This window comes from Rhodamnia argentea, chromosome 6, assembly GCF_020921035.1.
Source record: "Rhodamnia argentea isolate NSW1041297 chromosome 6, ASM2092103v1, whole genome shotgun sequence".
Lineage (NCBI taxonomy): Eukaryota > Viridiplantae > Streptophyta > Magnoliopsida > Myrtales > Myrtaceae > Rhodamnia > Rhodamnia argentea.
The window spans coordinates 4,896,270-4,920,075 of NC_063155.1; the positions used below are offsets into that span (position 1 = coordinate 4,896,270).

The 23,806-nt window shown below is 38.6% G+C and overlaps 3 protein-coding genes across 3 annotated transcripts in view; all 3 read left to right on the plus strand.

Moving 5' to 3' along the window:
* The window catches only part of LOC115729449 (putative disease resistance RPP13-like protein 1), a 95,112-nt gene extending 89,059 nt beyond the window's left edge, over window positions 1–6,053 (plus strand). Inside the window, exons 3-5 of the mRNA XM_048280130.1 lie at window positions 1,836–3,125; window positions 3,774–4,393; window positions 4,535–6,053. Of these exons, the coding sequence (XP_048136087.1) occupies window positions 1,836–3,125; window positions 3,774–4,393; window positions 4,535–6,053 (3,429 nt within the window). The remainder of the gene's footprint in view (window positions 1–1,835; window positions 3,126–3,773; window positions 4,394–4,534) is intronic.
* Window positions 1–23,806, plus strand: part of LOC115733080 (putative disease resistance RPP13-like protein 1) — a 491,263-nt gene that overhangs the window by 446,967 nt on the left and 20,490 nt on the right. The gene's annotated exons all lie outside the window — the stretch shown is intronic.
* LOC115733647 (putative disease resistance RPP13-like protein 1) overlaps window positions 1,202–23,806 on the plus strand; it is a 42,461-nt gene continuing 19,856 nt past the window's right edge. Inside the window, exons 1-2 of the mRNA XM_048280901.1 lie at window positions 1,202–1,334; window positions 13,662–13,664. The gene's annotated coding sequence lies outside the window, so the exon portion shown is untranslated. The remainder of the gene's footprint in view (window positions 1,335–13,661; window positions 13,665–23,806) is intronic.

The following is a 23,806-nucleotide window of genomic DNA, read 5'->3' on the forward strand; positions in this document are numbered from 1 at the left end:
TCTGAACACTTAACAGCTTACAGCTCTTAAAAATCCAGTTGAGACAATGCATTAGACATCCCTACAATCTATTCATTCTTCCATATGTTTCTATGATGTCTCGGCGCTCTCTAGCCCCATTCCTTCACTTTTTTTACTTTTTCGGTTTGTTTTTTTTTTCTTTTAGTTAAGCATAAATTAGATACGATACATGAAGATCTAGACATAATTCTAATTGACAAGCACAGTAGAGATAAATGAATAATAAGATGATTAAACATGAAAACAGTTTGACGGAAGTCATTGTATTGTTGATTTTAAGCAGAGAACAACAATCAATGCTAGTTGTCAAACAATATCTCATTCAAACGGGAAAAAAAAATTCCGACCAAAAAAAAGGGGAAAAAAAAAAAGAACAAAGAGAACCCATGTGAAAAGTGAAGTAATAAAGCCAATTTGCGTCCCGGAAAGTCTTGGTCTTCCTGAACGTTATTAAAGTTCCTGTCGCATCATCTCCTTTTCACATGGCTTCACTTTCTTTACAAAAAAAAAAATGTCCATGATATCCAAAAAAAGTCTTGGTCTTCCTGAGTTATGTGGCAATTACAATGCTAACAATTCCTAGCAAGATGGACGATAATGATCCGCTGAAGGTAGCTAAGGTAGTAGTTAACGACGAAAATCGCTTGATAGGAGAATTCTAATCTTTTTTAACATGTTTTTTCAGTTCATTAATGTTATTTGTAAAGTATAATTTTTTATGGATCATATATTGTTAGACGGTGATTTGTGACTAGTTTAGTGTTATGAGTGCCGGAGTAAAATAAAGGAACTTGCCCAATGAATTGATTGGTGTACCTAACCCTTTTTCTTGTTTAGCTCAGATAGCGTGCTTTTGTTTTCCTTATTGAACAGTCAAAAATGCATGATGAAAAAGTCTTGGTCTTCCCGAGTTTATGATTTATTTTCATGACCAGATATATAGTTGCCCAGCTCTTAGGAAGCTCCAGTGGAATTTGTGTTCTGTCACTTTTTGGGAGATGAAAATGATGCGAGGCAAAAGGAAGAGAGAGAATAAAGCAGTAAAGTGAAACAGAGAGAGAGAAGCACTTGTGAACAGAGAGCATCCTCGAAGTCTTGGTCTTCGTTTTACCTTTTGGCGGTAGGTGAAAAGTCTTGGTCTTCCTGCACTTTCATCGTTTTCTCTTCCTTTAGCTCATTTTCACTTTGCTTCACCATAGCCCATTCTCGCCTCCTTCTCAACGGTGTTCTCATCCTGCTCGTGCGAACCTAGCGCTCGTGCTTGCTGGATTGCTGTCGTTGATTTCATCCCGTTCACCAGTCTGCTCCAGGAAGTCTGCTTGGAAAAAGGTAAGAGACAACCACCTATTCTTTCTGAAATCTTTCTATGAATGGAAGCAAAAGCAATATTTTGAGCAAAAGAAGAGGACGGCAGCAGCAACATATTTTGGTTCTTAAACCGATTTCATGTCTTGATGTCAACTACTTGCTGTCAAGTTTAATAACAAGTCTAATAAAAAAAAATTGTTACTTCAAGTTTTAAAAAATTGTTACTTCAATTTGTGCTGCTGGGAAGCCAAGATCATATCACTACATTGATTTCTGTTCTGTATATTTTATTTTGATTTGTTTAACCTTTGCCTCGCATCCCTCGAAAGCCTTGGTCTTTTTTAAAAATTGTTGGTTGGTGAACGTCATGGTCTTCCTGGACAGCATTGTTTTCTCTCTCCATTTGCTCATTTTCACTTTGCTTCACCATAACACCTTTGCTGTTCTCTGCAGTGACCGATTCACCCATGGCCACTGGAGAGATCGTTTTGGGTTCCTTCCTTCAGGTCCTGTTCGACAAGTTGACTTCTCTCGCATTGGGCTACGCACAGCGGGAAGGAATCAGCACCGCCCTCCTCGAGGAGTGGAAGGAGATGCTGGTCACAATCAATGCAGTGCTGGCTGATGCAGAGGACAGGCAACTCAGCGATAACCCTCTAGTGAAGCTGTGGCTAGATGATGTCAGGGACTTGGCCTATGACATGGAAGACTTGCTCGATGAGTACGAGATTGAAGCTGTTCAGGCCAAGTCGGAAGCAGAATCCAGCACAAGCAGAGGTCAAGTTAAGAGAAAGTTCTCTTTCTTTGGCAGACCGCGCTCGCTCGTGTCTGAAACCAAGGTACAAGGGATCAATGGCAGGTTGAAAACGATTGTCACAAGCAAAGCTAGTCTAAGCTTGAGAGAGAATGTTGCGGACAGATCCAACTACACCAACAAAAGGGATCCCACCACTTCTTTGCCAGAGCCTCAGTTTTTCGGCAGGGAGAAGGAAGAAGCACAGATGCTCGAACGACTAATCAGTGAGGTCGAAAATTCCAATACCTCGTTGAGCATAGTCCCCATAGTTGGGATGGGCGGTGTTGGAAAGACGGCCTTGGCTCAGCAGCTCTATAATGATGCCAGAGTATATAGCTGTTTTGAGACAAGAGCATGGGTTTGCGTGTCAGATGTTTTTGATGTTCTTGACATAACAAAGACTATTTTGCAGTCCATCACCGGCTCGTCCTGCGCGGGTGGAGATCTTAACAGCCTTCAAGTTAAGTTGAAGGACAATCTATCTGGGAAGAAGTTTCTTGTGGTTCTAGATGATATCTGGAATGAGAAGTACGAAAAATGGACTGACCTCTTAAAGCCATTTGAAGTTGGGGCCAGGGGAAGCAAGATCGTCATCACCACTCGCAACCTTGCCGTTGTTTCCATAACAGGAGCATCGCCATATACTTTGAAGGAATTGTCCCTTGACGATTGTACAAGCTTATTAGCCTTTCATGCTCTTGGAGCAAAAAATTTTGAGAGCCACCCAGATTTTGAAACAATAGGCAAGAAGATAGCTGAAAGATGTAAAGGTTTACCTTTGGCTGCGAAGATGTTGGGCGGTGTCCTACGTAATAAAAGGAATCCCGATGAATGGGAAGATACCTTAAATAACAGAATATGGGATCTTCCGACGGCGGAGAATGATGAGGTTCTCCCTATTTTGAAATTGAGCTATGTCCATCTTCCTTGGTGTTTGAAGAGATGTTTTGCTTACTGTGCAATATTCCCCAAGGACTACCAAATTGAGAGGGATGAGCTAGTACTCTTATGGATAGCAGGGGGCTTTTTAGATGGAAGAAAAACAAAGGAGAATATCTTGAGATTAGGACGGAATTACTTCGATGAGTTAGTATCTAGATCCTTTTTTCAACGATCTAGTGTTGACACGTCAAAGTTTTTGATGCATGATCTTTTGAATGACCTAGCAAACTCAATTGCGGGTGGGACGTGCTTTACCTCCGGGGAGTCTCAGCTGGTGGGTGATGAAGATGACGCCTCTCTTGAAGGAAAAACTCGATATGCATCATTCATCGCACCGTGGTATGTTACGTCACAATGCACGAGAGCATATCACCGAATGAAGGTGCTAAGAAGTTTAATTCTAGTGCTCGGTGGATCTAGAGGGGGGGGCTCGAGCCGATTCGTTATTTCCAATAAGGTGCTACATGACTTGCTAAAAGAATTGAATTATTTGAGGGCACTCTCGGTATGTCATTGCTCCATCATAGAAGTACCGATTTGTGTCGGTGATTTAAAACATCTTCGATATCTCAATTTCTCATACACTAATATCGAAACACTACCCGAGTCAATTGCCGAGTTGTGCAAATTACAAGGTTTGATCTTGAGAGGTTGTCAAAACCTTTCAAAGTTGCCTCAAGGTATCACAAAGTTGGTCGGCTTACAGTTTCTCGACGTTAGAGATACAAGGAATCTAAAAGAGATGCCATTGGGTATCAGCAATTTGAAGAATCTTACTATCTTGTCTAAGTTTGTGGTGGGAACGGAGAAAGGGTCGCAGTTAAAGGAGTTGAAGAACTTGCCACATCTTCAAGGAGAATTAATTATATCAGAATTGCAAAATGTGGAAAAAGTTACAAACGCAGCGGATGCTAACTTGTTTGGAAAGCTAGGTCTTACCAACTTATCCTTGCAATGGAAAGAACATTTGGGAAATCTCCAGAATCACGAGTGTGAAGCACAGGTGCTTGACTCTCTGCGACCTCACACTAATTTGGAAAATCTCACTATCTCACACTATGGTGGTGCAAGTTTTGCCTCATGGTTAGGTGGTTCGTCCTATTCTAAGATAACGTCTTTGTGCTTGCGGGGCTGTCCTAATGTCACATCGCTGCTCTCCCTTGGACAACTACCCTCACTTAAGGAATTATCTCTCGAAGGTCTACATGCAATAAGGAAGATAGGCTTTGAATTTTACGGAGGTAAAAGGCCTTTCTCATCCTTAAAGATTTTGAAGTTTGAAGAGATGTTGGCATGGAAGGAATGGTCTCATTATGTCAAGGACCCGTAAGAAGAAGTCCCATTCTCATGTCTTCAGCATCTCGTTGTTTGGAGCTGCCCTTCGTTGGTTGGGACATTGCCTTGTCGCCTTGACTGTCTCATAAAGCTTGAAATTCATTCATGCCCGCATTTGGATAACTCGACCAGTGTGGTTTGTCTTCCATCTCTCCGCGAGTTATACCTTGAGGATTGTAGCAAGGAGATCTTAAAGAGCTTGGTCAACCTAACTTCTTTGACCGCTCTCAAAATTGAAAATCTTACCGAGCTTGTTTGCTTCGATCCTGGGTTTATGAGGTGCTTGGTCAAGCTAAAGGAGCTTCATATAGGAGGGTGTGACAAGCTAAACTACTTGTGGCAGGATGGAAATGAAACGCTAAATCTCATTTGCCTTGAAAGAGTTATCATCAAAAGGTGTCCTCAGTTCACATCATTCGTGGTGGGGGAAGGAGAGATAGAGCTTCCGTGCAACATCGAAAGGATGGAATTGAGGGATTGTGCGAGTTTAGAAAAGCTTCCAAGCAAGGTGCACGCAATCAGAGATTTGCGGATTGAGAATTGTCCAAAAGTAGTGGGACTAACCATTCCTCCGGATGGTCCCAGCAGTAATAACCCGATGCCTCACCTTGAATATCTTGAGATAAATGGATGTGATTCGCCGACATCGTTTTCCTTTGCCGAGGGTACCCTCGCTGCTCCGAAGACACTTTATATTAGGAAGTGCAAGGGAGTGGAGTCGCTGCCGGAAGAGGTCACTACAGTGGCGGAATCGTTGGAATCTTTGACTATTATGAGATGTGAGAATCTGGGAAGCCTACCACGGTGCCTTCACACGCTCTCCCATCTCACTAGTTTGGTAATACGGGGGTGTCCAGCATTAGAGATAGAGGAGGATTTTCCTCCCCTTCCCATCACCCTCTCGACTCTTGAACTTATTAATTGTGCGAAGATAAAATCTATTGCCAGCTGTAACATTGCCAGCTGTAAGAATCTCACTAGGTTGGAAATAAGGGAGTGTCCAGCATTGGAGATAGAGGAGGACTTCCTTCCCCTTCCCATCACCCTCTCATCTTTATGGCTAGCTGATTGTCCGAAGATAAAGTGTCTACCAAATCAGTGGCATTATCTTACCTCCCTCCACACGCTATGGATTTTCAATTGCCCAAATATCGAATGCTTCCCCAAAGGAGGTTTCCCTCCTAATTTGCAGAACCTTGAAATTAGAGGGTGCGAGAATGTGAAGCGGGCAGTGAGAGAATGGGGCTTACCCCTCCTCACCTCCCTCCAGTCTCTGTCAATTGACTTTGGAAGGAGCATGGGTGGAGGGGAGGGAGACAATGTGTGCTTTCCTTCTTCGAAGGAGGAGGAGGACGCGTGGAGTCTTCTCTTCCCTTCCTCTCTAAATGTCCTTCACTTGAGAAATATGAGGAAGGTGGAAAGACTATCAAGCGGTCTTCGCAACCATCTCTCCTCTCTCACACATTTACGGATTTCCGATTGCCCAAAGTTGAGGTACTTGCCAGAGGATGGCCTCCCTCCCTCCCTCCAACATCTGTGGATAAGAGGATCGAAGAATCTGGAAGAAGGATGCTCAAAACCCCCTGGCCACTATTGGCCCCTCATCCAACACATCCCTGAGATATACATCGATGCCGATCGGATCCAATGAAGTGAAATCGATCACTCCCATAGTCTCCGTGATAAAAGATTAGTCTCCGTGGATTGCTGTTTTCTTCCTCAGGTGAAAATGCTTCCAACTTCTTTCCGCCTTTCATTCTTCGATGTACAATCGTTTTTCTTCTTGGATGCATCAATTTCGTTTCTCTTCCTTCTTCACTTCGATGCCTAAAACGAATTTATTTTACCTTTTTTTTTTCCACGGACAAGTGTCGCGTAGAATTCCCAGAAACTGCCGACTGAAGGTCGGAGACTGACCTTCAATTATTCATCATCTTCGATTCTGCTTCTTGCCCAAACGTATTGTGAATGAAAATGCACTGTACTTGGCATGAGAATCACCAAGAATCATATTCCTCTGCATTTTCAGTGTTTGTTGAAAGTTCCCTTCCCGTCATCTTTTTCTTGTGCCCTTAGCTCATTCACTGGGGTTGTTTTGCAGATACCTTTTGTATTGGTAAAATCTCTTGGAAGGATCACTTGCGAATGCTGTGGAGGTGGGGCTAAATCTGTCTCCATGCTATGTGTCATATTTTGCAATTCAAAAGAAAAAAAACGAAGAAGCAGCGTTTGATTTTTATTGGGTGCACTAATATTTTCAACATTTTCTTCTGTTGAAAACTGAAAGCATGACTAGTTATGTGGAAACTGTGATATGACTGAAGAAAGGGGATGCATTTTTTGTTTTTTTTTGTAAGGTGGGGATGCATTTTTTGTTTTCTTTTAGTTTTCATAAGAATCGAGAAGCTTCTTTTCGTTGATGATGATCCTTCATAGTATTAACCAGTTGATCTGGAATAAATCTCTGGGGCAGCTCATGGCTCCAAGCTTCCAATACAACTCTAATTCATGACAACATTGATATTCCATAAATCACCTACATTTGGGTCGTGATCTCTCGTGGTTTGTGAATGCATCGATTTCGGTTCTCCGTCCCCAATTCGATGCTTAATACAAACTGATTTTCCTCAATTGAGATTTTTCACATCAATTCCCTCTTGCTATATTGATGGGAAATTTTCATAGCGTTCCAAAATCAAATTCCTCTGCATTTTCAGCATTTGTTGTATCTTCTCCTCCCAACACCTTTTTCTTGTGCCCTTAGCTCATCCGTGCTGTGTTTGTTTTGCAGGGTACCATTTGCGATGCTGTATTGGCAAAATCTCTTGGAAGGATCAGTTACGAATGCTGTGTTTGATCCGGGTAATTCTTGATGCAGCACTCGTTTTTTGAGTAAAAAACTCAGTGGGATTGGCAGAATCGAGAAGCTCAAAGTGAAATTTGTGTTTTGTCACTTTTTGGGAGATGAAAATGATGCGAAAGGAAGAGAAAGAATAAAGCAGTAAAGTGAAATAGAGAGAGCAGTGAAGGAGACCAGGGCAGCAGTGACGGTACGAAGATAAGAGGAAGAGAGAGAATAAAGTAGAAAAGGGGGAGAGAGAAAGGACAGCACAGAGCAGCAGCGAACAGTAAGAGTGAGGACTGAGGAGAAAGAGCGCGCATGAAGGGAACGAAAAGAACAATTGATATTCGCGAACAGACCCAAACTGAACGAGGGTCGGCAAGTCTGTCGCTATAACCCCCACCAAGCTGCCGGACCTCCCGTCACGGACAAGATAAGATACAGGCGCCATGTTCACTAGCGAGTTATCCTCGCGGTTGTGGAATATCGGCTTATAACGTTAGGCCGCAATCACTGGTGGTGATCAGCAGTCCCCCCGTAGTTCAGCATTAGCAGAATCGTAAAGGCCATTCAGGAAAAACAAAATCATCAAAACAATCACATTTGTTAGATTTGGTCTGGGAAGTACCATGGCATGTCTTGTTGTTGCGGTCTGGTGAGGATGTGTATAATTTATTTATCTGATTACTCTTGTGATTGTTTATTTCGCATGACAAAGTAATTTTTACTCTGGGCTACCTGATTTTCTCATCCCTTTTTTTTTTTTTGTTCCCATTTTCATCTCACACACCATATATCAATCTTTTGGTTGAACTTGAAGACTCTTATGCAGTTGCTGTGATTCATCTCACACACCATATATCAATCTTTTGGTTGAACTTGAAGAATCTTATGCTGTGATTCAATCGAAATAATCATGTGTCTTATCTAATTTATGCTTAAACTAAAAAAAAAAAAGCAAGAACACAAAGCAAAAAGAGCAAAAAAACCTTAAAAAAAAGAAAAGTGAAGGAATGGGGCTAGAGAGCCGAGACATCACAGAAACCTATGGAAGAATGAATAGATTGTAGGGGTGTCAAAATAAAACCGAAAAACCGAACCGAACCGTTAACCGAACCGAACCAAACCGAAAATTTTATGTATTTCGGTTCGCTACGGTTTCGGTTTAGATAATGAAATAAAAAATTCTTCTTCTTTTTGGTTCGGGATACTTTGGCTTATTCGGTTCGGGATGCGGTTAACCGAACCGAGAAAGGCCAATCTTATCAATTTAACATTTACGCTACCTCTCTTCTTTTACACTCCCTGTCAAAAAAGCTTCCGTGAAACCCTAATCGGCCTCTCCTCTCGCATCCCGCCATTGAAGCCCCTCAAGCTCGACCGCACCTCAAGCACGTCAACCGGAGGAACGGCGACCTCAAGCCCTACGCCATCTTTTGGGTCGATGAGCAGAGTGTCGACGTTTGGGTGAAAGTCGAATGATAATTTGAGATTAGCTAGTGGGTTTCAACTCCCGAGGATGTTTTCCCGATTTTTACATCGAAATTAGAGGATCGTTGACGTCTTTGAGTATTGCATTATGAATGAACACCGCATGTTTGAGAAAATGTTTAAGTGAAATTGTGTACGCTCTTGCTCTGTTTTGTTAATCCGAGTCCAAGAGTTGAGTGTTTAGGTTTGAGTGAAAGTCGTAAGATAATTTTGGATTAGCTAGTGCGTTTAAACTTCTGAGGATGTGCTCTCGTTTTTTCAAATCGAAATTAGTGGATCTCGTTGATATATCTGCGTGCTGCACCATAAATGAACACCGCATGTTTGTGAAAATGCTTAAGTTGAGTTTCTCCCTGTCTAAGAAGGAAAACGAGTGAATAAGCTAGAAAAATTTAAAAAGAATGAACAAAAGAAATTTATAAAAAAAAAGGGGAAAAAGAGATATATAAAAATCATAAAAAATATTGGAAAATAGGAATAGTGCGACTATAGTAGAAATTGCATTTTCCCAAACATCTTTGACTCTATGTGTATTTGCTTTCTTTAGTAAATTAGGTTATATCTTAGTCAATCCCTACCAATTTTATTTGGTTGAAAAGATAAAAAAGGGATACATCTTAGCCATTGCACTTTATTTGCATTACTGAAAAAAACAGAGCAATGTAGCATGTTACGGTCTCGTGTTCACTTATGCAGCAAATTGATGCCCTGGATTGGACGTTGTCTCACCAACAAGTTTGATATGAAATAAAATGGCACTAAAAAAAATTGATGATGATTGGTCAACCATAGTTCTCTGAGATTGAAAAACTTTCACTTTGCAAGAAAAGAATATGATGTAAACATCTAGGAATCAGGTAAATTCTTTTAAAAAAAAAAAAAAAAAAAGGGAAAAGGAAAACCGAACAGTACCGAACCGAAAATTCGGTTCGGTTCGGTTTGGTATGTATTCAGTTCGGGTCGCGATTCGGTTCAGTACATCCATTCACTATCATAGTTCGGTTCGGTTCGGTTATTTAGAAAAATCGAACCGAACCGCACCGCTGACACCCCTAATATAAGCGTCGCACCGACTTGCGCTCGCCATGTACACCGTCCCAGATCGCGCCGCGGCTTGACCTCGAGCGCCAATTCAATGAGCCCGACTCATGACCTCGCTATAGGACATCTAGGCCGATGGTGGAATGTTATGGTCATCAGCTGCTCGTGCCCCTTGTCCAGGCTGGTGGCGGTAGGCGCATTAGACATTGCTACAATCTATTCATTCTTCCATAGGTTTATGTGATGTCTCGGTGCTCTCTAGCCCCATTCCTTCATTTTTTTTTTAAGGTTTTTTTGCTTTTTTGCTTTGTGTTTTTGCTTTTTTTTTCTTTTAGTTTAAGCATAAATTAGATAAGATACATGAAAATCTAGACATAATTCTAATTGACAAGCACAAAAGAGATAAATGAATGATTTATAATTAATAAAATGATTGTTACGTCCTAAAATTAGAAATTTTAGGTTAATGGATTATTATTAGCTTAATGAAATTAACTAATCTAGCTCGGACTCTCCCAAGTTCTATCAAATTGTAACTTTGGTTCAAGTAATTAATGTGCAAATGATTTTCAATTTTGGAGCCACCATTAATCATTTTTTAGCAAACCGTAGATTTTAAATTCGGAGACTTGATTACACTAATATTTCTATTAATGCCATTTTGGTATCAATTTAATGAAAATTATTTGAGTTGGCAACTTTCAAGATTCTGATTTAGAGTTTCAAATGTTTGTGTTTTTTTTTTAAGTAAATGCAATGCATGAATGTAATTGTATTCTAAGAAAACAATTATTCTAATGACATGATAAGTGACAACTAACTTATATGGCGTGAATGTATGACAAATTTTTTTAAAATTTTCTGAATCCTAATAATATGGAAATCAACATGAATTCTTACATGCATCTTATATGACTTTAGGTTGGACCAAGTCTATTAGTCTAAAATGAACAATCTTCATATGATTCTAAATGACGTACGTATGCGACATAGCATCAATGATGTGTCAAAAATAATGACATGATAAATGATGCAAAATGCAATAAATGATGTGACAAGATAGCATGATGAACTATATGATGTGAAGGAAACAAATGGCGTAGCAATATTATATGATATGGCAAAATTATATGACATGACTAATCGATGTGGTATGGGAATGGCATAACAGTTATGCAACTAAACTATATGACGTACATATAAAATAAAATGCTCAACCTACGTAAATGAATAGAATGTTTTAATTTATATGCAACCTATATTAATGGATTTTCGGAATTAAAAGTTGCTGGAGATTTGACATGAATCGGTTAAAGATTATCTTAAAAGATTTGGAGTTAACTTTCATGCAAAATCCATATCAATTGTAAAACAAAATCAAGCAAACAAGTTTTTATCGGAACTGAAATAGGGAAAATAGCACATAAATGATCCCTAAACTTTGACCCATTATGCAACGTAGTCCTTGAATTTTTTATTTGATCAATACGGTATATAAACTTTAACCAAATGTGCAATATGGTCCCCTGAATTTTTAATTTAACCAATATCATCCCTGATCTTTTTGAACATATTCAACTTAGTCCGTATACTCGAATCAATTGAAGGACTATATTGAACATCTTCTTATAATTCAGACACTAAGTTAAACTTGTTTCAAAAGTTCAGAGACCATATTAATCTAATTAAAAGTTCAGGGACCACATTGCACATTGTGTTAAAGTTTGGGGACCATTTGTGTTAAAAAATTCAAGAACTATATTACACATTAAATCAAAGTTCAGGACCATATTTGTCATTATCCCTTTGAAATATTTCAAATTTTGTTTCCCGTTGGGACTTCAATGGATCGAGATGGCTCACAAATTGGGGGTGGAACGAGGCGCACCGCAATGGGCTTGGGATCAACGAACGACTCAGCTACGCCCAGAGGAATGACAACTTTCAGCTCACAGGATGGCTCGGGCAAGGCTGGTTCAAATCTCTAGCCGCGTATCGTAGTCTTACTGGGTTTCTCGTTGTATTAGTTGGACTGGATTTACTACACTGAAATTGCTACCAAAGGTTTCGGCATTTTTAACTTCCATCGTACTATGCTCTCCAAAGAGCAACTCTTCTTTGGATACTAAACACAAGATAAGTAAGTGGAGAATAAAAAACAAATAATTATTCGCAATCCCTGGATGCCGAAGGCGTCCTTGGGGTGATCTTGTAGTTCCTACAGGGTGGAGTCTTTTTTTTTTTTTTTTTTTAGCTTGGACTTCCATGCTCTTTGAAAAAAGGCTCAATGTTAAATGTCTCCAGCAAGCGTTTTAGTTGGAGCCGGATAGTGATCGTGCAACGGCTGGTTCATCAAGGCAACAGCGAGGAGCGGTGCACGTCGGGACAGTGAGGATTGCAGCGAGGGCCTCTTCCGGATTGGTTTGTGATCAAGATCCTGTGACTATTCGCGACAAAGAGCAAATATCACTCACGTTTCTTTGGAAAGCTTGGACCCCGTGGAGTCAATCACTGAAATTTGGTTCTAGATTGTCATCGAGAATTGGCTGTAAATCAGTGCAAGAAGGATTCCTTTTTGCATACGTCTCCATGAATATCCCTTCTTTCTATGATCAGATTCATTTCATTCCACCATGTGCACGTGTATTTCAATCTTTCCTTTTCTTGAAAAACAATGCCCAAAGTGAAGGAAATTATCTCTTGATTCTCGGGACCCCATTGATTTTTCTGCCTCCATTGAGTGATTGCCTTCTCTTCTGCTGAATAGTTTCTTATGTGTGTGTGTCTCTATATATATGTTTCGATCTTAGTCCCCCTATGGTATCAGAGCCAAAGGAGAGGAGAAATTAGTATATCTTTTGAGTGAAATTTTATATAAGTTTTGTGGAAAAAACACTTGAAAGGGGATACCTCCGGTATGTCACCGTGGTCCAGCGAGAGGTGCGTAAGACCGTTGGTGAGTAGAGTTTTGAGGAACTGATCAAGTGTTTGGAAAGCATTATTTATATAAGATGAATCTTTTAAGACGTACTAATTCTTCCTCTTTAGGTTCAGTATTTGAGGTTTCTCGGTCCCCCTATGGTATCAGAGCCAAAGGAGAGGAGTAATTAGTATATCTTTTGAGTGAAATTTTATATAAGTTTTGTGGAAAAAACACTTGAAAGGGGATACCTCCGGTATGCCACCGTGGTCCCGGCAGAGGTGCGTAAGACCGTTGGTCAGCAGAGTTTTGAGGAACCGATCAAGTGTTTGGAAAGCATTATTTATATAAGATGAATCTTTTAAGACGTACTAATTCTTCCTCTTCGGGTTCGGTATTTGAGGTTTCTCGGTCCCCCTATGGTATCAGAGCCAAAGGAGAGGAGTAATTAGTATATCTTTTGAGTGAAATTTTATATAAGTTTTGTGGAAAAAACACTTGAAAGGGGATACCTACGGTATGCCACTGTGGTCCCGGCAGAGGTGCGTAAGACTGTTGGTCAGCAGAGTTTTGAGGAACCGATCAAGTGTTTGGAAAGCATTATTTATATAAGATGAATCTTTTAAGACGTACTAATTCTTCCTCTTCGGGTTCAAGATCTGAGGTTTCTTAGACTGAAGGACCCTTGCATAGAGAACAAATTACTATTGAAGATTTTAACAAATCAATTAGAAATTGGAAAATTCCTAAAGTTCGTTATGACCAAATTTATGAGCAATCCTCATTCCGTAAGATTTTTAAATCTTTTGACTATGTGATTACGACAAAGGAACGAGACATTCCTCTTAATTCGTCTTATTCTTTGATTCCACTTTTGAATAAAGACTCTGTTAAAAAACATGCCCAAAAATACAATTACTTACATTTTGGAATGGTTCAAGTTGGCATCAAGCCACTTCTGAAAGAAGGTTTAAACACTTCTATTTTGCTTGTTTTGCGTGATTCCAGACTTTTGCGTTATGAAGATTCAATTTTAGCAACAATTGAGACTTCTTTGTGCAATGGACCTATTCATTTTGATTGTTTTCCTAACTTTTCTGTTTCTTTAAGAGATAAGAATATTTTGAAGTCACTAGTTTTGCAAATCAAGACCCATAATTATGCGATAGATGACGGTTCGATTCCGCTTTCTCTCATTTACAAAGTTCACTACAAGGCGATGAGTTCCGCTTTTGACGTTCACTCTTTAAACTCAACCCCTAAGGGTGAAACCCTTCTTTTGACAACCGACATTAAAAAATCAAACTGTATAATCTCGAAATCCATTTCTTGGAATGACGTTGTTTTGCCGGAACAATGGGAAATTGAAAACCCGATACCACGTCCCATTATCCGATACAAAAATCCGACGAACATTGTTCAACATCCTGAAGGAAGAGTGACTATCCAATTTCCTCGACGATCTTTTGACTTCTCAACTCATATCTCTTCAAGACCTTCTTTTTCTAGTTCTTCTTCTCGAAGATCCGTTGATCTAAGACCGAATTTACCTCCCGTTATTACTATTCCGGTAAGCAGCCAAGGTGATTCCATTTCTCAAGCACAAGGACATGCAACTCCAAGTGCTCCCCCTTTAAATTCTGATTTAAATATTAGCGGTCTCGACACAAGCGCAGGAATTGCAAGACCTGTTTATCAACAACGGGATCCGGGATCTCCGGAACCCACTCCTTCGCAAATGGAGCAAGACGAAGACCCCGAGGTTCTCGTTTTAGAAAAAGATTTTGAACCAGACCGAATCCTTTTAAACAAAGAATTTAATTTTGAATTTAATATTGAAATCAGAAACTGGTTTTTTGAAAAATTTAAGAAACAAGCCATACAAATCAAGGACCAATATTATGAATTCCTAGGACAACTAGGAGAACATATGTTTTTCTTTGACTGGTTTGAAAACCATTTTCTTGAACAAAGAGAGGTTTTTAACATTAACAAAATTTTTAAATGGAAATTAGATGATGGTCACGAGATTGAATCAAATCATCCTCCTTTAAGAAAAATTAATATTGATTATAGGACTCAGACAATTCCTGCAGCACCTTTCAAAAAACCTTGTGATGATGACAAAGATTTCAAACAAGAAAAAGAATTCAGAAAAATTATTGAACAAAATAATTTTGCAAACCAACATATTTACACGATAGGTGAACAATTGAATAGGATCGAAACGACTCTCGATTCTACGATTTCTTCTCGTTCATTTTCCAATCCTATCCAGATCGTTTCCACTCCTTTATCTTCTTCTTTCAATTTGAAACAACCCCTTTTTAAGAATTTTGAAATGCCGAAGAAATTCAGCAAAGAATTTTATGAAGCCCTTCAAGAGAAAAGGAATTTCTTTTTAAGAGAAAAGGAAAGAAAGCAAAAGGCTGTGGACTTTCCTGTTCTTCAACCGGTTTTGAGCACACCAAAGGTTGAAAGACCTTTAACAATTTCTACTCCCAAGGAAGTTGCCGTTTTAGATTGTGATCAAGTTTATGAAATTTCTGATACTCCAAAGATTTCTACGTTAGACTCCGAAGATACTCCTCGGATCAACGGGATATCTTGGAAAGAACCTCAGAAACTTTACTATTCTCGCGCCACTCCTCCGGATCTCGTCAAGGAAGAATCTCCGACTAGATTCCAGAATAAATATTCTGCCGACGCGATTTATGAATGGAACATTGACGGCGTTTCTGAAGCAAACCTAATCCAAGTTTTGAATCAAATGGTTATGCTTGCAACAACTTACAAAACCATTCCAGACACAAGAGACCAGCAAATTGCTTTTATGATTATAGCCGATTTTTCAGGTACTTTAAAAGGATGGTGGGATAATTATCTCACTGAAGACCAACGAAACCAGATTTTGAATGCAGTCAAAACTGAAGAAAATGGTCAAACTGTTTTCGATGACCAAGGACAAATGGTCCAGATGCCATTTCAACTTTGATCTATTCTATTTCTCAACATTTCATTGGCGACCCTTCGTTTCTTCGAGATCACAACCAGGATCTTCTTTCAAATTTAAAATGTAGATCCTTAGGTGAATTCTGACAATACAAAGATGAATTCTTCCAACGTGTTTTGCTCCGACCGGACTACAATCAACCATTCTGGAAAGAGAAATTCCTTGCCGGTCTCCCTATCCTTATCGGAAACCAAGTCCGAAAGCGTATACGTGAGCGGTTCGGCGAAGAAATACCTTTTAACATCCTTTCTTATGGTGAACTTGTTTCTTATATTTTTAAGACTAGTTCTGAGATGTGTAATAACATTAAGTTGCAAAAACAACTTAAAAAGGAAAAATCTCTCGGTAACAAAGGACTAGGAGATTTTTGTAGACAATATGACCCTTCTTATGACTTTTCTTCCAAAAGAAACTCGAAGTGCAAAGGAAATTGTCCACCCGAGAAAACCGAACAAAAGAAAAAGAAAATTTTTTCCAAAAGACCTAAGACATTTTCTAAAAAGAAAAATTTTGACTTTAAAAAACAAGAAACAAAAAGAGACTTTTCCAAGTTTACTTGTTTTAATTGCTGGAAAAAGGGACATACTCGCAAATTTTGCAAAGTTTTCAAAAGGATTAATGAGTTAGAATTGGATGAGGAGACCCTTGACCAATTAAACCAACTCATGATTGATTCCGAGAGTGAGACCTCCGATTTCTCCGACCAAGAGGATAATGACGATGGTCTCCAGACCGATGAATTAGCAAATCTTTTTAATTCCGAGATTGATGAACCCGAGAACCTTGAAAAGGATTCAAAGGACATTTGCATTTTGACTAAGGATGAAGAAGAAATTTTAGATAAAATTGAAAACCTTTCTGATTCCGAGATTGCCATGAACCGTTTTCAAAGAACAAACATTTCCACTTCGAAACCTTTTGACAATCCTTACAATCTGACTGATATTTTGAATAGAGGAAAGAAACAATTTTCCCGACCAACGAATTCTAATGACCTGCAGTTTGAGATAAATGAATTAAAAAAGGAAATTCGTTTTCTCAAAATCAATCAAATTGAACAACATCGGGAATTTTTGGAATTCAAAAAACAAATTTTGACAAAAAGAAAAACTGAAACCGGGGATACCGAGGAAATAGATCCTTCATCTTTTCTTCACTTGCTTTCCGAAGTTACCTCTAAAAAATGGATAATTAACATTTCTATTAAAATCCATGATTTTGTATTAAACACTACAGCTCTTTTTGACACGGGTGCAGACTTAAACCGCATTCGTGAAGGTTTAATCCCGACTAAATATTTTGACAAAACTACTGAAGCTTTGAAAACCGCCTCGGGAGGATATTTGAACATTCGTTATAAACTCCCAGAAGTTTTGATTATTAAAGACAATATTTCTTTAAAGACATCATTTCTACTTGCTAAAGACCTAAAACAAAATATTATTCTGGGAACCCCCTTTATTAATCTAATTCAACCTTTCATGGTGACTCGGGAAGGAATTGAGACCGATATTTTGGGAAATAAAATTACTTTTCATTTTATTTCTAAACCTCGAACGAGGAATTTAAATATTTTGCAGGAACAATCTATCAAGGAGATTAATTGTCTCATTAGAGATAAGGAATCTCACCTTTTATTTTTAAAAGAAGAACTGGATTATAAAAGGATTGAACAAAGGATAGTTCATCCTGATATAAAACAAAAAATCCTTCTTTTAGAAAATAAATTAAAAAGAGAAGTATGTTCCACTCTTCCAAATGCTTTCCGGAATAGGAAGCGACATATTGTTGATTTACCTTATGAAACTGATTTTTTCTAAAAAAGATATCCCAACGAAGGCAAGACCTTCGCAAATGAATTCTGAACTTTTGACTTTATGCAAAAAAAGAAATTGAAGATCTTTTGCAAAAAGGTTTAATCCGGAAAAGCAAGTCTCCATGGAGTTGTTTTGCTTTTTACGTCAATAAGAATGCAGAATTAGAACGAGGAGTCCCCGGACTTGTTGTGAATTATAAACCTTTAAATTATGCTTTAAAATGGATTCGATATCCGATCCCCAACAAAAAGGATCTTTTGAACAGATTGTGTCGTTCTAAGATATTTTCTAAATTTGACATGAAATCTGGATTTTGGCAGATTCAAATTTCTGAAAAAGACCGTTATAAGACTGTATTCACTGTTCCTTTTGACCAATTTGAATGGAATGTTATGCCATTCGGCTTAAAGAATGCTCCTTCTGAATTTCAAAGGATTATGAATGATATCTTTAATCCTTATTCTTATTATATCATTGTTTTACATTGATGATGTTTTGATATTCTCTTCTGACATTGATTCCCATTTTAAACATGTTAATCAATTTTTGAAAATTACCAAACAAAGTGGATTAGCCTTATCTCCGACAAAGATTTTGTTATTCCAAACAAAAATAAGATTTCTTGGACATTATATTGAACATGGTACCATCATACCCATTGAACGTTCTATTCAATTTTTCGACAAATTTCCAGATGACATTAAAGACAAGACTCGGTTGCAAAGATTTCTTGGATCTTTGAATTATGTAATTGACTTTATTCCAAATATTAATATTATATGCAAACCTTTACATCAAAGGTTAAAGAAAAATCCAGTCCCTTGGACTAATTTGCATTCTGACACCGTTCGTAAGATTAAAACTTTGGTCAAAGAAATACCTTGTTTATATCTTGTTGACCCCTCTGCCTTTAAAATTGTGGCAACCGATGCCTCTAATATAGGAGACGGAGGTGTTTTGAAACAAAAGAATAACCTTGGTATAGAACAAATTGTGCAATTTATTTCTAAACATTGGAATGATACTCGGAAGAATTATTCCACCATTAAAAAAGAAATTCTTGCTATTGTTCTTTCCATCTCTAAATTTCAAAGTGATCTTTTAAACCAAAAATTTCTTTTGAGAATTGATTGTAAATCCGCAAAGGACATTTTGCAGAAAGATATTTTAAATATTGCCTCTAAACAGATTTTTGCACGATGGCAAGCCATCCTCTCCGTTTTTTACTTTGACATTGAATTTATACACGGGGATTCAAACTCTCTTCCTGATTTTCTCACTCGCGAATTTTTACAGGGAAAGAATCCTCAACCATGCCCCCCAGAAAAGACAAAGGCAAGAGCAAAGCTCCTGGCCCGCCAGAAAACCAAATAATTCCTGCAAAAATGACCCCCATCCGGAGCTAGCTTGAAGCCACCCGGTCTTCGGAAAAACTTGTGACCCAGCCACAACCAAAGATACCTTCCGGACCAGGACAATCATCCTCGACCAAATTTCTAAAACTGACGGGCTCGGGACTTATCCCTTTTGACAAACTTGCTATGATTCCCCCAGAATTTTTGAAGCAACCGGGATACGAAGTAGTAATCCCAGAAGAGGTACGGTCTCCTTCACCTTTGAAACCAAAAAAATATTTTGAGTGAGGTGGTTCTTCCGGCTTCGCCAACCCCTCAAAAGACTGCTAAAACTAAATCCAAGTGGTTCCCCAAACACTTGGAAAATTTTTTGACAATTGAAAAGGGTTTTTACCACAAAGATCCTTGTATTTTTGCAAAAAACATGTTCGGAGAAAATCAATTTTATACCCCTTATGACAATCTAAAGACAATTGATTTTTATGAAAGAATTTTGACACAAACAGGATCAATAAAATTTAGACATTTTGCTGATAATCGTAAACCGGACATTATAAATTACTCTACCGCAAAAATTATGAGGGTCATTCACCCTTCTGACCGGGAAATATCCCCTCGGACACCCATCAAATTTAATACCAAGTTGACTAAAATCCTTTCTCACGGACCCACTTTTATGTATTTTGACTATCAACAGGCCTGGTGGAATACCTTCTTCAAACAAAACCCCAATAAAACACACACCTAGTTGTTCTATTTTGAAGAAAGTTTTGACATTTCAAACCTACCTTCTTGGTTTATACGTTGGTGGGATCATTTTGGACCACTTACTGACATACTTCCTCATACCATTTCTGAATCATACCGTATTTTCAAATCTTCCTACACACCGACTCCCGTTGAAAAGACGTACCCGGCCTTTATATTTTTCTCGGTCACTTTCCATATCTCCCGGGTTTTAGCCTGGGATTTTGAATACCAAGTAGGTGCACCAGGATCTACTTTTGTGATTTTGTCCGGAAGATTTAAAGTGAAATGGTGGGACGGTTTTAATTTCTGGGACAAATGCTCAATAGCCAGCGTACAAAGTTGGATTCGATCAAAACAGGTTAAATCCAGTACATCGGCTCCAAATACGACTTTTTTGCATGATCGATCAATAGCTGTCTCAAAACTAGCAAGAGCATCTACAAAAGAAGACTTCTGGCAAATGATGAGACAAGCCGTTGAAGACTATGAAGGCTCCAGAAATTCCCAAGCGTAGTCTCATCACAGTGGAAATACAAATGAAGATGACTATTATGGAATACCGCCGGGAATCAATCGGGCGGATGTTGCGGACGAAGAGGAAGAAGATGTTGAAGACCTAGCATCAGATTCCTAGAAATTTTTGATGTATTTTAATATAAAAATTTTTTATGTATTTTGACATCGTATGACACTGTACACTATACATTGTAGACTTTCACCGTACATCGTACACTATAATGACTTTTACCGTAGCAAATGTAATTTTTGTTTTTAAATACTCGCATTCCGAACGTTACAAGACGTAACGTTCAAAACACCAAAGAGAGGAACAGAGAGAGACTTCCCTTGCTTCTCGGCGAACCTTGTCCAGATCTTCTCCCATTCCGACCGCTCCTCACGAGCAAAACCCAAAAAGAGATATCTGCCTCCTATCCTTTCTATCTTCTGACGAGACCTTCCTCCACTTCCCGGAGTTCATCCAGTAAGTACCCGGATCTATCTCCGATCTATTTTGATATTCTTCTTTTCTTCTCAAATATACTCCAGATCTTTCTGTTTTTAGAGTTTTTATGCACGGATCTACGGATTTTTTCTTGTAATCTTTTGATTTTGAGGAATACATTGTGAAGTTTTCTCATTTTTAGCTTCATACCCACAGACTACGGTGGGCTCTGCCTCCCACTTGTGGCATTTCAAGCTATATCTTTTATATTCTGCAGTTTAAATTATGCATTTCGATTCCTGTACTTTAAATTCTGCAATTTTTATACTGTTCTTATACCCCAAAACGGAAGGCCGAGCCTCCTAATTGGTGGTTGACATTTATGATTATCCAGCTCATTTTAATATTATTGTTAAGTGTTGACATTTTGATAACCATAATCTGTAATCTTTGTGAACTTTTGAATATTTATAACGAATATAGTCCATCGTTTAGACGATTCCACAAACGACGACGACTCTAAGCCCTAGAATTGGAAGTGCCGTGCCTCCTACCGGTGGCCTTTAGTTTTGATTTTGAGATCTGGATATTAAGTGAACAAAGTGTGGAGTCCATTGGGAGCCCTCCCCTCGATTTGATTAACTTCGGCGAGATTTGTTCTTAATATCCCGACCTTTTTAATCGGACTCTTTTCGGACTTTTATCTTGTTTTCTTCTACATACTTTCAGCATTCTCCTCTTCAATTTTAATTTGTGTTTTATGCACCGGTCTATCGATTTTAGTCCCCCTATGGGCTCCCAGCGGACTCCACACTCTGTTCACTTAATATCCAGATCTCAAAATCAAAACTAAAGGCCACTAATAGGAGGCACGGCACTTCCACTGCTGGGGCTTAGAGTCGTCGTCGTTTGTGGAATCGTCTAAACGATGGACTATATTCGTTATAAATATTCAAAAGTTCACAAAGATTACAGATTATGGTTATCAAAATGTCAACACTTAACAATAATTAAAACGAGCTGGATAATCATAAATGTCAACCACCAATTAGGAGGCTTGGCCTTCCGTTTTGGGGTATAAGAACAATATAAAAATTGCAGAATTTACCCACCGGCTGGTGGCCGCGCTGGTTTGCGCTCGGTTCCTTTCACGAGAGGTCCCGGGTTCAAAACTTCGTGGTGCCAGTGTCTTACCCGAGCACCGTAGTGGTGGGGTCCTGCAGTTGCCCCCGAGGACTAGTCGTGCTTCACCGCTGGTTTGAGCGCAAGCTCGCTGGCCGCGCGGACACCTCGGTTATAAAAAAAAAAATTGCAGAATTTAAAGTACGGGAATCAAAATGCAGAATTTAAACGGCAGAATATAAAAGATATAGCTTGAAATGCCACAAGTGGGAGGCAGAGCCTACCGCGATCTGTGGGTATGAAGCTAAAAATGAGAAAATTTCACAATGTATTCCTCAAAATCAAAAGATTACAAGAAAAGATCCGTAGATCCGTGCATAAAAACTCCAAAAACAGAAAACGGAGAGGATGGCTTGCCATCGTGCAAAAATCTGTTTAGAGGCAATATTTAAAATATCTTTCTGCAAAATGTGCTTTGCGGATTTACAATCAATTCTCAAAAGAAAGCGGGAAGAACCACCTCACTCAAAATATTTTTTGGTTTCAAAGGTGAAGGAGATTGTACCTCTTCTGGGATTACTACTTCGTATCCCAGCAGCCACACCATTATTCCAAACAAAAATAAGATTTCTTGGACATTATATTGAACAGAAGAAAAGTCATAAGAAGGGTCATACTGTCTACAAAAATCTCCTAGTCCTTTGTTACCGAGAGATTTTTCTTTTTTAAGTTGTTTTTGCAACTTAATGTTATTACACATATCAGAACCAGTCTTAAAAACATAAGAAACAAGTTCACCATAAGAAATGATGTTAAAAGGTATTTCTTCGCCGAACCGCTCACGTATACGCTTTCGGACTGAATGGTTAATTGCGATGCGGTCGGAGCAAATCATGTTGGAAGAATTCATCTTTGTATTGACGGAATTCACCTAAGGATCTACATTTTAAATTTGAAAGAAGATCCTGGTTGTGATCTCGAACAACGGAAGGGTCACCAATGAGATGTTGAGAAATAGAATAGATCAAAGTTGAAACGGCGTCTTGGACCATTTGTCCTTGGTCGTCGAAAACAGTTTGACCATTTTCTTCAGTTTTGACTGCATTCAAAATCTGGTTTCGTTGGTCTTCAGTGAGATAATTATCCCACCATCTTTTTAAAGTACCCGAAAAACCGGCTATAATCATAAAAGCAATTTGCTGGTCTGTTGTGTCCGGAATGGTTTTGTAAGTTGTTGCAAGCATAACCATTTGATTCAAAACTTGGATTAGGTTTGCTTCAGAAACGCCGTCAATGTTCCATTCAACGATCTTTTTCGGAAATTTGAATCTGCCAAAATCCAAATTTCATGTCAAATTTAGAAAATATCTTAGAACGACACAATCTGTTCAAAAGATCCTTTTTGTTGGGGATCGGATATCGAATCCATTTTAAGCGGAATTTAAAGGTTTATAATTCACAACAAGTCTGGGGACTCCTTGTTCTAATTTCGCATTCTTATTGACGTAAAAAGCAGAACAACTCCATGGAGACTTGCTTTTCCGGATTAAACCTTTTTGCAAAAGATCTTCAATTTCTTTTTTGCATAAAGTCAAAAGTTCAGAATTCATTTGCGAAGGTCTTGCCTTCGTTGGGATATCTTTTTCAGAAAAATCAGATTTATAAGGTAAATCAACAATATGTCGCTTCCTATTCCAAAAAGCATTTGGAAGAGTGGAGCAGACCTCTCTTTTTAATTTATTTTCTAAAAGAAGGATTTTTTGTTTTACATCGGGATGAACTATCCTTTGTTCAATCCTTTTATAATCCAGTTCTTCTTTTAAAAATAAAAGGCGAGATTCCTTATCTCTAATGAGACAATTAATCTCCTTGATAGATTGTTCCTGCAAAATATTTAAATTCCTCGTCCGAGGTTTAGAGAGATGGAAAGAACAATAGCAAGAATTTCTTTTTTAATGGTGGAATAATTCTTCCGAGTATCATTCCAATGTTTAGAAATAAATTACACAATTTGTTCTTTACCAAGGTCATTCTTTTGTTTCAAAACACCTCTGTATCCTATATCGGAGGCATCGGTTTCCACAATTTTAAAGGCAGAGGGGTCAGCAAG